Raw genomic sequence first — 16,423 nt, 5'->3', positions numbered from 1 at the left:
GGGGCATTTCCCGACACTGGTCTGAGTAAAGTCTGCGTGCTGTGCTGAGCCACAAGAACCACCTGAAAAGGAGGCAGCAGCCCCATCATCCTCCTCTACAGATTTCCCTGGGTCCCCTTTCTCCCCTCTCCCCGCCTCCTGGCCTCCACTCAACATATCTTGCATCTTCTGAGGGAGGCTTGTGGTCCTTGTCGAGCAGTATCAACTGAACAGGTGAACGAGGCTGACGGTGGGGTGCTGGGCACTGAGTCTTGTGGCACTGTCTTGTCAAAAGAGAACCATTAACTGCTTTTAAATACAGGTGTCAGTTGTCATCACATCACCCAAATAAAAACCGTGATATTTATTGCTGTCTAAATGTATGAAGAGCTGAGCCTGACTGAAGTCTGTCCCACCAGAGGCAGAGACCAGGAATACCCAGGGCATTTATGGAACAGCTATCACATATCATGCCGCTGGGTGCACAGCTCCTGAGTCCCTGTGTGTATGGGGGCGGGGGGGTTGTCTTGTTTCTGTTCCAGTCAGTTCTTCTTATTGAAACCAGGAAGTGTTTTCTAACATATAAACGGCGCTGCCTTTCTCCTCTGCTTGAAGCCCTCCAGTGGTTTCCGTGGCTCCAGGCTCTACAGGGAGGTCCCATAATATAATAGGTAAGGGCACGGCCTCGGGAGCCCAGTGCTTTTGACCCCTGGCTCTGACACTTACAAACCCCACGACACTGAGGATGTTCCCTAATCTCTCTATGCCTCAGTTTCCTCTCCTATAACTAGGGCAACAATAAAAAGGCTTGTCCTGAGGGTCACGTGAGTTAATACCGAGCGGGGCACGGCACACGGTGATTCCGGAGGAGCGTGGACTTCTGTTACAAGCAGCAATGGCAGCGTAAGCCCCATTGCTTTCTGCCCTCCCCTCCCTCACCACTCCCCGCAAGCACTCTGCGCGCTGGTCACACCCAGCTTTCTGAAGTTCCAGCACGCCATGCTCTCCTCTCTGAACTTCAAACATTCCCGGCACGCGCTTCCCCGCGATGTGACTGAGTAGCCTCTGCCCACGCTGGGGGTCATCTCTTTGCTGAGGGCCCTTCCTGATCCCCTTGTCAGGGTCAGGGGCCCACTCCTAGGTGCTCCCAAACCCATCACGCAGTGGACGACCTTCTCCTTGTCCCCCTACTAGATTGCTCCTCTCCGCACTCAGGAAGTTCACTGCCAATCTCGTCAGCTGTCTAGTCAAGGAAACAGTCCCAAGACGGGACAGGGAAATGATGGAGGCGAGGTGGCCTGACCCCCACCAGGAGTGCACTTCACGACGACGTGGGGTGGCTCAGTTTCGTCTCCTCTGTCCATGGAGAGGACATGTGTGGGCGCTCTTTATCTTTATAGTAATTATACCGTTTTCTGTCATGTCGCTTTCTTTAGTGTATAAACATGTAAATTTGATGACACGGAACTTTATTAGGAACCACAGGTCCAGAGTGGGCCCATGCAGACCAGTGAGGCTGGGCCTTCACACACAAAGAACACACATGTCCACATGTCCATGTCTGTGGAGTTGGCGAGCCCAGACCACAGGAGACGCTTGGTCCTCATTATCACACAGCTGCCAGTGACTCACATCCCCCCATATTTGTGTCACACGCTAAAGAGGTTCTGACGGAGACCCAGACTTCCGTCTGCTTTTCCTTGGCCTGGCTGTGCTGTAGGCAGTGGGGAGCAGGCACAGTGCCTCCCCAGGGCCAGTTACCTTCTCGAGGTCCGGTTCCTCTAAGCCCAGCGCTAACTCGTTGTTGTCCATCACAGAGGAAGCAGCCACATCCAGCGGGGTGGATCCTCTCATGGACGGGGAGGCTGAGGAAGGAGGAGAGAAGGAGAAAGAATGGGAGAAAGAGACCATCGAGCGCTGAGCTGAGGCTGCAGTGCACAGTAATGGCCAGGAGAGGGCAGCAAACACAAAACCTGGGTCACATCGCTGTCCTCCGGGGCGGGGGGGGGGGGCGGCCTGAGGAAGGAGGAGAGAAGGAGAAAGAATGGGAGAAAGAGACCATCGAGCGCTGAGCTGAGGCTGCAGTGCACAGTAATGGCCAGGAGAGGGCAGCAAACACAAAACCTGGGTCACATCGCTGTCCTCCGGGGCGGGGGGGGGGCGGCTGCCCGCCCAATTTAAGAACAGCTCTATTTGCTATCTTTCCTCCCCACACTCATGACTGACTGTGAATATAGCTTAAGTTAGAAAATCAGTTCACAGGATCAGCTGGGACCACGTATTTTCAAGTGCTTTTCTAACATGGAAGTTCTTGGGCCCCCATTTGGTGATCTTTCAAAAGTCTCAGATGTCACTTGATCGACTAAGCTCACATAACTTGTCCATTTCTGGGGTCACCACCTAGAGTTTAAAAATAGACTCAAACAGCATTCGCTCTTACAGTTAAATCAGGTCACCAACGTTGTCTTTCGCTTCCTTTGTTTGGTTCTTAGGCTAGAACTGAGAAAAACTTCAGGTGGCATTTTATAAAAAGGTTGGTCAGTGTATGGTTGCATTTGATAAATAGGAAAACTGAGATTTCGGATTTCACGTGCACATCATGTGTGTATTTGAGTCTTCCACAAATTCATCTGGTTTACATCCACAACAGTGAGTGAGGCATGTGCATGCGTTGGTTTTCTAGCAGTGGTGATGGATTTACACTCTTTGTCTACAGTTGCTCCTGGCCCGTCTGCCTTGCAGCTACAAAAGCACTGGCTGGTTGGCTGATGGGACAGGCATGCAGCCCAAGAGGGGACTGGATCCATGACCTTGGTCCCATTAGCACTGCTCCCTGGTCAGCGGAAGGGGCTGGGAGGCGCTGTATCTGCAGACTACATCCACAGTCTCAGCTAGCATTTCATATACCATGAGCCACTGGTCCCCAGAGAGAGGAGGCAAACTGTGACCATGCTGACACAAATCTGTCACCAGCGCTGGTTGGCAGCGACTTCTCTACTTAGGTGGGAGAGCAGAGACATGGTATTATTATCATCTCACCTGATTTTAGATCAGGCAGGGTTCCTTCTTATATTTAAAAATACCATAGCATGCATGTGACTTCTTTCCCTTTATTGCCTAAGTGGTCAGCAGGGGGAGGGTAACCTCTGAGCCAACAGCAGACGTTATAATGTGACCTACCTAGGCCAACACTGCTATTCTCCAGCAGGTAACTGAGATGCTCAAACATGGCCTTCTGATTTTGTCGGCTAATTCGACAGAAATAGCACAGGAAGCGGCAACAGCTAGCAACCATCTTTGGAAAGGCAATCTGTAGGGAGAAGTAGAAAGTGTCAGGGAGAAGAATCTATCACGAGGCCTTTCTGAAAAGGCTGACTTCAAAGAGTCTTAGGGTGAAGTCTTGCAAGCTGCCAACAGTTTGGAAAATGAATTTTCTCGTTACTTCCAGATGGTTCCAAGACTGATTCATAGGAGGGACAGAGAATACACACCTAAAAGAGGCTTCTAAAAATACTGAGAGCTAATTATAATTCCTGAAGTATCTTTCTTTCAAAGAAAATAGATGTCAAACCAGAATCCCAGTCATCCTTACATGTCATGAGAAACTGTACAACCCTACATCAGACCATTCTAACTAGGAAGGGAGTAGACAGAAAGGGAGATGGGTGATCACAGACAAACAAGACCCAAAACTACTATCAAAACTGAGTCTTCTGGGTAAAGATTGGCTCCTACAGTTGTAGAAGTCCCAAAAGCATCACCGTCTCAGACTGTGAGGCTTCCCCAATTACTTCTGTCCTTGATAACTACTCTCCTATGGGCTCCTATGGTAATACTCGTAATATGATTCTTACAATTTAGCACTGAGATGCCAACTTCTATTACCATCTACAGTGCTTGGCTTCTCTGCTTAACAAAGTAATTAGCATCTCCAGGGCTTGGCCACATCTTCTCTCTGATCAATCATGCTCAATAAATGGTATCAGTGTTGGCTCAGGACCCTAGAAAGCCCTTAATTTCTGCCTTTAGAATCATGGAGGTTTTGAAAGCTCCAGTCTGCCTGCCTGCTGAGGCATCCAGACATTTGCTCAGGGATCTTCTGGAGAGAGTCCACTTTCAAAAGAGACCAGAAGGAAGGAAGTGAGGAGGAAGGTAAGCTTGGCTCCTCTTCTTAACTCACAACCCTCACCTGTCAATACTGGTGGAACTGCTTTCCTAGGATCAGGCACTTCGGAATTTCCAATATTTGAAAACATACCCCATCTTCTGCCTTCAGAAGCTCTCTAACTCTGATGAGGACCCAGACAAACTGTGATACATGCCCAGGTGGGCCCTATCAGCACTCCCTGCCCCTTGGCAACAGGAGCTCTCCCTGACAACAGGCTCCTTATGGGGGAGCTGGCCAGGAAATCCAACATCGTCAGGAGCTCGGCTCAGAGAGGAAACACGCATACTCTGGTGGGAACACTGCCAGGATCGTTATTAAAATCGTGTTCTCCTTTAGAACAGCCTTCTCCTGACACAGCACGAAACACACCAGGCTCCTAAGTGGAACCAGAGGCATTCCATCTCAGAAGGAGCAGGGCTGCAGAGGATGGGAAGGAGACTACGCAGCCCGGTGGAATGAGTGAGAACTCCTACACTGGCTGGACCCCATCTCTTGGCTCCTTCCTGGCTGTGTGCTCATCCCCGCCCCCTCCTTGGGAAGAGTCACTAGGCAGTAGGCACCAGCCATGTGGCTGTAAAGAGGTCACCTCACGTGTCCCTGCCCAGGGGTCAAGTTCTGGTTAAATTCTCCTCGGAGCATTACCTGAGATTTCTCTGCACCCAGCACGTTCACCATCACCTCCATGACTGTCTCGTGCATGCCAAGGACTCGCATGAGGTTGGGGTGCTGGTAAAACACCTTGTTGTTCATTATGTCTCTAGGGTAATCAGAGAGAGAGGTCAGCCCTTGCTTATTTCAATGCTACGACAATTCAGGGGCGAGAACACACAAATGCACAAACATGCTCGGGGTGAAGTAATGTACATGTGACGTGCTGGAAAGATGCTAAGGAGGCACTAGGTTGGTGAGAATATACATGGAGGGCATTTCTTTAGCTGAAAGGAAAATTTTGTGCTCCTTTATTTCTACTAAGTGCTCTCTTTCTTTGAAATATTTCCTTCTAATGACATTAAACAGTTGTCCCTTGATTTTTTTGCTTGTAATAGTTTTGAGACAGCTCAAATCACTGGATTTCTCTTCCTCTGTGTGCTAAGGGTCTTCTATTTTCGGTTCTCTTGTCCTGATATCTATGTCTCTATGTACTTCAGTTATCCAAATGGTAGGGCTGTACCCTTTCCTTAAGGCAATTGTGTATTAGGTACCAATGACATTTTTGGACAGCAGTGCTAAAAAAAAAATCAATGAAATGATCAACAATGAAACATAAAAAGAATTATATTTTAAAGTCATTCAACATAAATTCACATAATAAAGCTGCAGGCAAATCAAAACACAGAAGCAGCCTGTGACCCGGCTGTGGAATCCCTTGCAGGTGGTTACCCTTGCCTATACCCATTCCCACAAGGTTGCAGCTGTTAAGAGGAGACACAATCAGTTTTTAGCGCAGCTGTGTCTACTGCAAGGGCTGGGGGAGAGGCTAATTCTGTGGCTTTTTTCTCTTTCCATAAAAGTCTCTTCATCTCTATTATAAGATTCCTCTTTGGAAATGAGTTTAAAAAATGCATGCATCTTCCCCCGACTCCCAGCAGGTATATTCTGAGTTCCTGTTCTGGGCCTCAGTGATGCTCCTTTAGTCTGCTGGCTCGAGGGTGGTAGGATGGAACATCCAGCAACAGGAAGGCTGTAGCCCTAGTGCTTGATTTTAATCAAATAAAACTGTGGGCTGGTCAGTGAACCTTTTGGGGCTTCAGTTTTCTCATCTGCAAAAGGGAACTATGCTACCTACTTAAAGGAAATCTTTTGGATGTCTAAAATGTGATCTTTCTTGTGGTATATATATATATATAATGGAACACTACTCAGCCATAAAAAAGAATGAAAATATGCTATTTGCAGGAACATGGATGGACTTGGGGGGCATTATGCTAAGTGAAATAAATCAGAAAAAGAAAGACAAATAGTGTATGATATCACTTACATGTAGAATCTAAAAAATATAACAAACATGAAAAATTAAATTATGTGGGAAAATAGCTTTGCTATTACGCTATAAGAAAATGGCATGATCTAAAGTCATGTATAAGTGATAAGACACAGAAAGAATAATATTGTGTGATATCACTTACATGTAGAATCTAAAAAATATAACAAACTAGTGAATACAACAAAAAAGAAGAAGACCCACAGATATAGAAACCAAATTAGTGGTTACTAGTAGGGAGGGGGTGAGGGGAAACATAGGGGTGGGGCAGTGAGAGGTACAAACTGCTGGGTGTGAGACAGGCTCAAGGATGTATTGTACTACACAGGGAATTTAGCCAATATTTTGTAATAACTGTAAATGAAAAGTAACCTTTAAAAATTGTATAAAAATAAAAAAAATTTTAATGATGAAAATAAAAATAAACAAATAAATAAAATGCAATCTTTCTGGTGACGTGGCTTCTAAGGAAGAGCCACGAACTATTGTCATGGGGAAAGCCGTCTCAAAGAACTGAAGAAAATGACTCCACATTAGTCCTGATAAAAGGGAGGAATTGGGCTGTAATTTTTCAGAGGGACGTCTCAGAAGATCTCCAGTCAAAAACTCAAGAGCTCAAAACGTTTCTCTCTTGTTGGGCTGAACACACTGTCCCTTCCTCTGGATTTTTTCATTGCCTCCCTGGGGCTACTTTTATCAGATTCAAAGTAAATATCTGCTTTTCTCCAAGACTCCTCCCCACTTCTTCTGGCCATGCCCCTTCATCCCAAGTAGCCCACTGTCTGGCCTCTCAGGTTATGGAAGGTGACTGATTTAATGAGCACATCATCCCATGAGGAGTGAAGTCAGGATGGGGGCACACGGATGTTTTATGTGATTTGATTCCAGAACTGCCATGTAGCAAGTTGAACCAGTTTTCCCACCGGAAGCTTCTTTGAGAACTTGCCCTTGATGGGAATGACCTACCCCAGCCCGTTGATCATGAGCAGCTCCTCCTCCTTGCCCATCCGGACACTGAGCAGGCAGCGAATCTGGCCGAGGGCAGCCAGCAGGCTGATGGTGTCGCTCACGGAGGCCTGGCTGATGGTGTAGGTCTTCCGCAGCGCCTGCAGCAGCTCCCCGATGCTGTCATACTGCCTCTGCAGGAGGCTGAACATCATCCGAACCAGCTCTGCATCCTGGATCTGGTCCTCCTGGGCCCAGCAGATCATGGTCTGTGAGATGAGCTCCTTCAGCGTCGCTAGAAGGACAAGAGGAAGGACCAGTACTGAGGCTGTCGAGGCTCAGGAGAGCTGCGTACTTCCGCCACGTCATTCGGTGATAACACACATCATCAGCTGGGCAGGGTTAAACAATTCTTTTTTTAAGGGTGGGGTATGGCAGGTAGAGAAGTAGCACCTATTACCAAAAGGCAGGACCGTGAGCCGTACTATAAGAAAAGAAGATCTCCACTTTGAATTGAGAAACCTAAATATTCTATTTGGATTAAATGACATTAAATGACGTTTGAATGATGCTGGATGTAGAAGACGAAATAAGATGCCTTCTTGCCCTCAGGGTGCTCACAAGCTGTAGTCTATCAGTGAAATGACTGGGAATAAACTCAGATGGGTGCTCTCGGTAGCCTGTGCCCCATCTTTAACAGTCTAGTTTTCTACTCCATATCACTAAATATGGCAGATATCTGCTCTACATACAGTAATGGCTCATCATAAGGATATAAAAATAGAACTTCATTACCAAAGCTGCAGAAGAGATCTAGATGTAATGGATTAATTTAATTTACCGCTGTGTCTATTAACCCTGTGGGTGTTTTAGGTTCAGATAGGAGACATAAGCTGAAAAACTTAAAAAAGGATACCCAAGGCAGAGAGAAGCACAGTTAAAAGATGTTCCTAAGAGATCTCACTAGGCAGGGATTACTGACTAATATCTGTTAGGTTAGATAATATCTGTACTCTCTGAGAGAGAAAAGTTGTTTATGGTCTAAGCCTGGGCTCCTCTCAGGAACTTGTTTCCTCAGTAGCCAAACGTAAAAGTTCCTGTTTCTCCTACCTTATAGTCACACTAAGGAATAAAAGCAGGACAAAACCATAGACACTCTTGGACGCAACGTAATTTTATCTAGTCCTAGTCCTGTATGTACAGTTCCCTCTTAAGCCTGAATTTGGCCTGAAAGAATTACAGTTCTCAATACTTACAACCAAATTCTTTGCAGAGATAACACACATCACCACAGTCCCCGCCACACATGAAAAGCAACCATCAGAGTTGTTAATCAGCTCAAGGGCCATTCCAACAGGGAATTTTACGGAGTCATAATGAAACCAAGCAAATATTAGCTTTCCCTTAACCTGGCTTTCAGATTAATTCCGGATTTGGGCTTGCTCTTAGCCACCCACTGACTTATCAATCCAAATCAACATTTGTAGCCTAGAGAACAAAACATTGCCAGCAAAACGTCTCATGAGAGGGCAAATGGGAAAGGAAACAGCTAATTTTTTTTTTTTTTTGGAAAGGGCAAGATTTTATTTTATTTTATTTTAATATAGTTGATTTACAATGTTGTGTTAATTTCTGCTATACAGCAAAGTGATTCAGTTATACATATATATACATGTATATACACACACACACATATATATGTATACACAGTCTTCTTTTTAACTTTTATTTTCCATTATGGTTTATCACAGGACACTGAGTATAGTTCCCTGTGCTATACAGTAGGATCTTGCTGTTATCCATTCTCTACGTAATAGTTTGTATCTGCTAATCCCAAACCCCCAATCCATCACACCCTCCCCCCACCAATCCTCCTTGACAACCACAGGTCTGTCCTCTATGTCTGTGAGTCCGTTTCTGGGAAACAGCTCTTTAACTAAAAAGGGTGGAGTAGGAAATGCCCCAGAGGTTCTTCATCCAGGCCAGCCTTCAAGGTACATATGAGACAACAGGATAAACAATTATCTGTGTGTGACCAAGCTAAGGCTCAGTTAAAAAAATGTGGCCCCAAGATCCTGACAGAAAAGGCAACTCATCATTGTGTATTGATGGGCAGGTGTAATTCAGCCAAAGGCATGACATTTAAGGCCATTCTTGTTGGACAGGGGTTCAAATGGTGAGACCAAGGTCCAGAAAGTGAGAGAAAGAATAACTGAGAAGAAAGCAAATTGGGGGGTGGGAGGAAACATTCTTAAGAACCCTGAGAAGGACAGCATACTTTGTGGCCTGACGTATGCTAGAGACCTGGCACCCACCAAGCAAACGTAGACTGAATCATGAACTTCTAAAGGTCTAAACACTTCTGGGACTGAGAAAATGGAGCTTTATACCCCTGGCAGCAACGCTGTTGACAATTCCTCAGATTTTAATTAGCTCCCACAAGCCAGGATCAGAGAAGAGTAACCAGGGTAGAAAAGTTAAAAAGAATACATTTTCTTTTTTGTTTTTTTTGTGTGTTTTTTTTGCGGTACGCGGGCCTCTCACTGTTGTGGCCCCTCCCGTTGCGGAGCACAGGCTCCGGACGCGCAGGCTCAGCGGCCATGGCTCACGGGCCCAGCCGCTCCGCGGCATGTGGGATCTTCCCGGACCGGGGCACAAACCCGTGTCCCCTGCATCGGCAGGCGGACTCTCAACCACTGTGCCACCAGGGAAGCCCCATTTTCTTTTTTTAAAATAAATTTATTTATTTATTTATTTTTGGGTGTGTTGGGTCTTCGTTGCTGCGCGTGGGCTTTCTCTAGTTGCGGCGAGCGGGGGCTACTCTTCGTTGCTGTGCACGGGCTTCTCATTGCGGTGGCTTCTCTTGTTGCAGAGCACGGGCTCTAGGCGCACGGGCTTCAGTAGTTGTGGCTCGCGGGCTCCAGAGCGCAGGCTCAGCAGTTGTGGCACACAGGCCTATTTGCTCTGCGGCATGTGGGATCTTCCCAGACCAGGGCTCAAACCTCTGTCCCCTGCATCGGCAGGCGGATTCTCAACCACTGCGCCACCAGGGAAGCCCAATACATTTTTTAGAATGTGGTAGGCTCTCCATGTATCTGTACATCTGGGGATTAAGATAATTAATGCACATAACCATGTCTGGCATATACCATGGGCTTAATAAAGGGTAACTATGCTATCTATGCCATTAGCTATAAAAATGTGATCCACAGACCACTGGGGTCTCCAAGACCCTTCAGGCAGTTTGCAAGGCCTACTGTATTTTCATAATAATTCTAAGATGTCGTTTGCCTTTTTAATTGTGTGGATAGCAACACTGATGGTGCAAAAGCAACAGTGAGTAAAACTGCTGGGGACCTAGCACAAATCAAGGCAGCAGCACCAAACTCTATGCTTTACTGCCACATCCCTAGAACAACGCCCAGTGTCTCATAAGAATGTTCTGAGTGAAATATAAAGATTATTAATTTTATTAACAATAAACTCTTGAGTATACATCCTTTTAATATCCCATCTGACAAAATGGGAAGCATGCCTAAAGCACTTCTGTTGTACAAAGGTCAGTGGTTTTCCTGAGGAAAAACACCTGTGCAATTGTGATTGTTATGAGCTAAACTAGGTGCTTATTTCATGGAATGACATCTTAATTAAAAGAACGACAGACAAACTATGGTTAATCACACTTGAGTAACAGAGAGATATTTTCTTAAAAATGAAAGAAGCCTGTCACTTGAAGGAAAACAACTGATAGTACCTATTGCCAAGTTTATCATTCGAGCTTTCAAGTGAAAACTAGAATTTTGCAAAATGCTTATCTGCCACTGTGAATTTGACAGCTTCCCAGCACTTAAAGACTTTTCTGATTAAGTTGTTGATATTAATGAATGATTTAAAAATATTTTATAATAAAATGTGCCAACATTTGAAAGCTCTGCATAACTCAGTGAACCAATAATTTCCCAAAGATCAATGCATGATGTTACAAAAGCATCATGGGTAAAAGGATCCATTTAACATGCAAGATAGACCAATGGATTGTTATGTAACCAAATACAAAAATTTCTTTAATATGATTTCAGATCCCACATAGCAAATTAACTTTTGAGGAACTATTACTTGCTGAGTTTGATGTAGTATCAGAGAAGAATATCCACAATTAACTGAAAAGGCTACTAAAAATACTCCTTCCCTCTCCAACTATATATCTGTTTGAGGCCAATTCTTTAACCAGATATAAGAATTCAAAAAAAAAAAAAAACAAAACCAGAATCCAGACACAGATTTATAAAAATGCAAAACAATGTCACTCATCATTTTTTTAATTTTTAAAAATTCAGTTGTTTTTCATAGAAGTATGTTATTTATGTAACATGTAATGGGTTTACTATTTATTATTATTTAATTTATTTATTGAAGTACAGTTGATTTATAATATATTAGTTTCAGGTGTACAACACAGTGATTCAATATTTTTATAGATTATACTCCATTTAAAGTTATTATAAGATATTGGCGGGCTTCCCTGGTGGCACAGTGGTTAAGAATCCGCCTGCCAACGCAGGGGACACGGGTTTGATCCCTGGTCCGGGAAGATCCCACATGCCGCGGAGCAACTGAGCCCGTGCGCCACAACTACTGAGCCTGCGCTCTAGAGCCCACGAGCCACAACTACTGAAGCCCGTGTGCCTACAGCCCGTGCTCTACTACAAGATAAGCCACCACAATGAGAAGCCTGCACACTGCAACGAAGAGTAGCCTCTGCTCGCCGCAACTAGAGAAAGCCCGCGCGCAGCAGCGAAGACCCAACGCAGCCAAAAATAAATAAATAAATAACAAAAAAAAAAACTATCATTGAAAAAAAAAAGATATTGGCTATATTCCCTTTGCTGTACAATATACCCTTGCAGCTTATGTATTTTATCATAGTAGTTTGTACCTCTTAATCCCCTACCCTATCTTGCCCCTCCTCTCTTCCCTCTCCCGACTGGTAACCACTAGTTTGTTCTCTGTATCTGTGAGTTTGTTTCTGTTTTGCTATATTCATTTGTTTTAGTTTTTAGATTCCACATATAAGTGATAATACACTGTATTTGTCTTTCTCTGACTTATTTCACTAAGCCTAATTGGGTTTATTATTTTTAAAGGAATTAACAAATAATCATTTTCTCATAAAACTGATAATAAATTAGAATCTAAAACAATTCTAATTCAGTTTTAAATGTGTAACGTGATAGATATAATCCTCATAAACTAAAGCATTTGGGGATCCTTGGTAAATTTTAAGAGCATAAAGAGGTCTCAAGACCAAAATTTAGAGAATCAGTGGTCTCTATAAAAGGCCTATGTTAGATGATGGCTGTGATTGGAAAGCAAAGCTTTCCCTACAGCTAAGATGAAACCCTGTTCCATTAGGCTATGTGATTCTAATCAAGTGGCTGGGACCTGAACCTTGAAAAGTGCAGCTTAGGAAGCTTTCTCTGTTTGTTTCTGGATAGGAGGTAGATTAAATGAGAGTATAAAAAGAGTAAGACAGCTCACATTGAGAATTAAAGTGAAGATTAAAGAATCATTATCTCGAAAATTGAATCCTGGCAGTCGGCAAGGGGCCCAGCCATTACTCATTCGTCACCAAAGGGCTTCCCGCCAGCTTGCAGGGCCCTAAATGCTTCCCTCTTCCATTTGGGTTGAAAATCAGTCACCTTGGGAGCAAGGAGGGGACCGGGTATCTTTGATACAGAGGTTTCTGGGCCTTCTGCAGCCTGCTCTGCGGCCAGTACAACAGGGTGCACAGAGAAAAGGTGGGCTTCAGGCTGCAGAGGGCAGCATTAAACCTCTGCCCCCGACGTTAGCTTACCTTTCAGCAAAGACTTCACTCTCATTAACGCTGGAAACCAGGCCTGTCAATTCCAGAAGGCTTTGCTCTGAAGGCCATGTATATCTAGACCTCAGGACAGACGTCACTCACCTGTTTCTGCCTCTTCTCAACTTAGTAGCTGAATTACCTCCAGTTGTGTCCGTCCTAAATAAGCTTATTAATAGAACGATAATTTCTGTTATGTGCCCAATTTTGAGTAAAGAACTCTATATGAAACTATTTCAAGACACAGTAATTACCCACAGCAGCCAAGCTGGGAAAACTAAATACATACATGTGAAGAAGAAATGAAGTGTAAAATAAGGGGTGAAACTGTGTTGCCTAAAACATTTAGAAATAAGACAACTTATAAGAAAGTACAACTTCCATTGTAATACATATACCCAAAAGAAATCAGAGAAGAGAAATGATCAGATCTTCCCTTCTTACTTTTTTCCCTAACAAGTCCTTTATCTAAAGTTCTTTATGTTTCTAGAATAGGTCCACATTACATGGAGACTAAAGAAGAAGGGAGGAAAAGGTTCTATCATGAAGTTAAGAGGGTCCCTCCAAGGGAGATACAAAACGATCTGAGAGAAAAGACATTCCAATGGTTTGGAATGCCATTTCCCTTCAAAATATGATTCACACAAGTAGTTCACGTAGTAAATACGTATTTTTTTTTTCTGGCATCTATGGGAGAGTGCTGACAATTTTGGAAGGATTTTCAACAAAGCAAAAGGAGGCGATTCTCGAGATATATTTGAATCTCTTTCTTAAGCAGAGACAGATACAACTAAATATTGATTTCATTTCTGCTGTTTTTCTAAATTCATCTTCGGAAATGCTGCCCTTTAATGACTAAAGACACTGGTGTTCATAAGAAACACATCTCTATGTCTGTGAGTCTGTTTCTGTACTTAGAGAACAAATTTATGGTTACGGGAACGGGATGCGGGGGAGGGATAGATTGGGAGTTTGAGATTGACACGTACACATTGCTATATTTAAAATATATAACCAACAAGGTCCTACTGTAGAGCACACGGAACTCTACTCAATATTCTGTAATGACCTATATGGGAAAAGAATCTGAAAAAGAATAGATACTTGTATATGTATAACTGAATCACTTTGTTGTACACCTGAAACTAACACAACATTGTTAATCAATGGGAAAAAAATTGCTAAAACTACAAAAAGAAAAGAAATACATCTCCTGAAGGGGGCGAGGCTCTGGGAATAAGGTAAAGGTGAGGTGGAGAGGTCAATCTACGGTTTGCCATCATGTTCTGGCCCGTTACTTTCTCATAATGTGCACACACGCCTAATTGCTCCACTCAGAACCTCCACCCCATGTGATAAAATTGCTTCCCCAGTCTTGGTTGCAAGGCTAGGATTTTTATCCACCAATTTACCTGTTCCAAGAAGGCCTTGTCAAGTGAACTGGATGGTTCAGCTCATGGGATTTTAAAAAAGCTAGCGTGCTCTTTTCAAATACGGAAAAGAAAGAAAGATATGTAACCAAGCCCTTGTTTTTTCTGTTGAGAGAGAAAAAATCCTATGAAACAGAACGCCTTTGGGAAGCTAGACGTGTACGTGTGGTTTCCTTGATGATTATAAACGGCTTCACTTATGAAATTATTAACATTCTGACTCACACCTTACTTTTGTAATTAGTCTAATTAGGGATAGTCAAATCTAGGCAATTATATCAAGTATATGATCTAGAAACCGCATTTTAAATGATTGCTCAGGCTAACTCAGAGTGGAAATATTTCTAAGGCACTGTATTGTTTAGGGAGGCTTGGTGACTGAAAGGTAGTCTAAAAGAAAAATAGCTACTTCACTACTTAATTTCTCGACTAGTCAGACATTCCACATAAGAAGAAAGTATCAGAGTGTCTTCAAATTAGAGCTAGCCTTAGTACACTGGTTTGGGAGCCCAGGTAGTCATTTGTTGGTTAGTTGTTTATTCCCTTCCTCTCGTCACTTTGTAACCTCGTATTGGGCCTCAGAACCTCAAGCCCACCATTCTGTGAACCTAGCAAGCAAATTCTCTAGGGAGTCACCCATCATCCTTGGTATAACGCTTTTCTAAATGGTCAAATTACCAGCTTTGCCATGCCGACTACAATAAGAGAAAGGCCATTTATTCTCACGGTGCAGGTTTAAATTTTTAGGCTCCAGAGGTCTGAAAAGAATCTTTTCATCTCTAAATTTAGACCACAGTCCAAGTGGCCATCAAACAAGGAAGTGCATGCTTATTATCAGAGAGCAGATGTTGGCCACTGGCAAAGCAAATCCCTGCAGCTTACAGATTCCAAACCTATGCTGGTGTGACATTTCTTTGAGTGTGCTCTCAAATCTGGGTCAGTTTGGAAGAAAAAGTGTTCCCGATTACCTTGTGGAGAGGGAGCAAACAAAACTGCACTGCACTTAGTTTAAACTTAGAAAGCAATTTATAATGCTCACACTTACAATGGGAAAAGAAAAAAAATTATGTGTCTCTAAATTATGTACACTTATTTTTAAATTCTAGGTGATTAAAAAGTCAACTTGCGGCATGCTGCAAATGCTCTGGAGGCGTAACAGTTGGTAGATCAATTCCGAGTAGAAAGAACAAGTGTATTTTGACCTCTGCTTTCTTCCTCCCTGGGGTAGGCTGAATAATGCCCCCTACACCCCCGCCAAGATGTTCAGCTCTAAATTCTCAGATCGTGTGAATATGTTACCTTACATGGCAAAGATACTTTGCAGATGTGTTTAAGTTAAGGATCTTGAGATGGGAAGATTATCCCGGGTTATCTGGGTGGGCTCAATGTAATCACAATTGTCCTTTTAAGAGGGAGGCAGGAGGGTTAGAGTCAGAGAAGGACTTGTGATGACAGAAGCAGAGGTTGGACCGGTACCTCTGCTGGAGGGGCCACCAGTCAAAAAATGCAGGAGGCCTTTTGAAGTTGGGAAAGGCAAGAAGCGGATTCTCTCCAGAAGGACTGCAATGCCACTAACCTGTTTTAGACTTGTGACTTCCAGAGCTAGGTGATAACAAATTTGTGTTGTTTTAAACCACCAAGTTTGTGGTAATTTGTTACACCAGCAGTAGGAAACTAATATAGTTCCATGGATAGGAAGTCCTGGGTTGAGGATATTTGACTGTTTTCCTGAAGCTCCAAATCAGACTGGAGCATCTCAGTGAGCAAGTACTACAGACATTGGGACCTGAGAGAGAGCCGGTTTTCTAAATTTTTTATGAGGCAACTGGAGTAAATAAATGACAGGGTTGCTGACAAAAGCAAAGACTCTCTGGATCTGGCCCAGAGCTTGTGTCAAACGAGAACAACATCAAACGCAGAAAGTACCTACCGTAGAACCGCTATGGCCCATTAGATAATGTACACACATCACAGACAGCACATTCTCTAGTTCCCGTAACACAGCTTTTTGGCCTCTAATCCCCCTCTGAACATCAAGGGCAGAACTGCCTACATCTCAG

The 16,423-nt window shown here is 43.7% G+C and overlaps 1 protein-coding gene across 12 annotated transcripts in view; it reads right to left on the bottom strand.

Moving 5' to 3' along the window:
• Nucleotides 1–16,423, bottom strand: part of RYR3 (ryanodine receptor 3) — a 570,442-nt gene that overhangs the window by 135,330 nt on the left and 418,689 nt on the right. For all 12 annotated transcript variants that reach the window (XM_055088336.1, XM_055088341.1, XM_055088340.1 and 9 more), the window contains 4 exons: nucleotides 7,095–7,368; nucleotides 4,790–4,904; nucleotides 3,160–3,289; nucleotides 1,741–1,844 (listed from right to left, as the gene is read on the bottom strand). In XM_055088336.1, the coding sequence (XP_054944311.1) occupies nucleotides 1,741–1,844; nucleotides 3,160–3,289; nucleotides 4,790–4,904; nucleotides 7,095–7,368 (623 nt within the window). The remainder of the gene's footprint in view (nucleotides 1–1,740; nucleotides 1,845–3,159; nucleotides 3,290–4,789; nucleotides 4,905–7,094; nucleotides 7,369–16,423) is intronic.

This window comes from Physeter macrocephalus, chromosome 11 (assembly GCF_002837175.3).
Source record: "Physeter macrocephalus isolate SW-GA chromosome 11, ASM283717v5, whole genome shotgun sequence".
Lineage (NCBI taxonomy): Eukaryota > Metazoa > Chordata > Mammalia > Artiodactyla > Physeteridae > Physeter > Physeter macrocephalus.
This window is presented reverse-complemented; position numbering and strand designations above follow the sequence as displayed.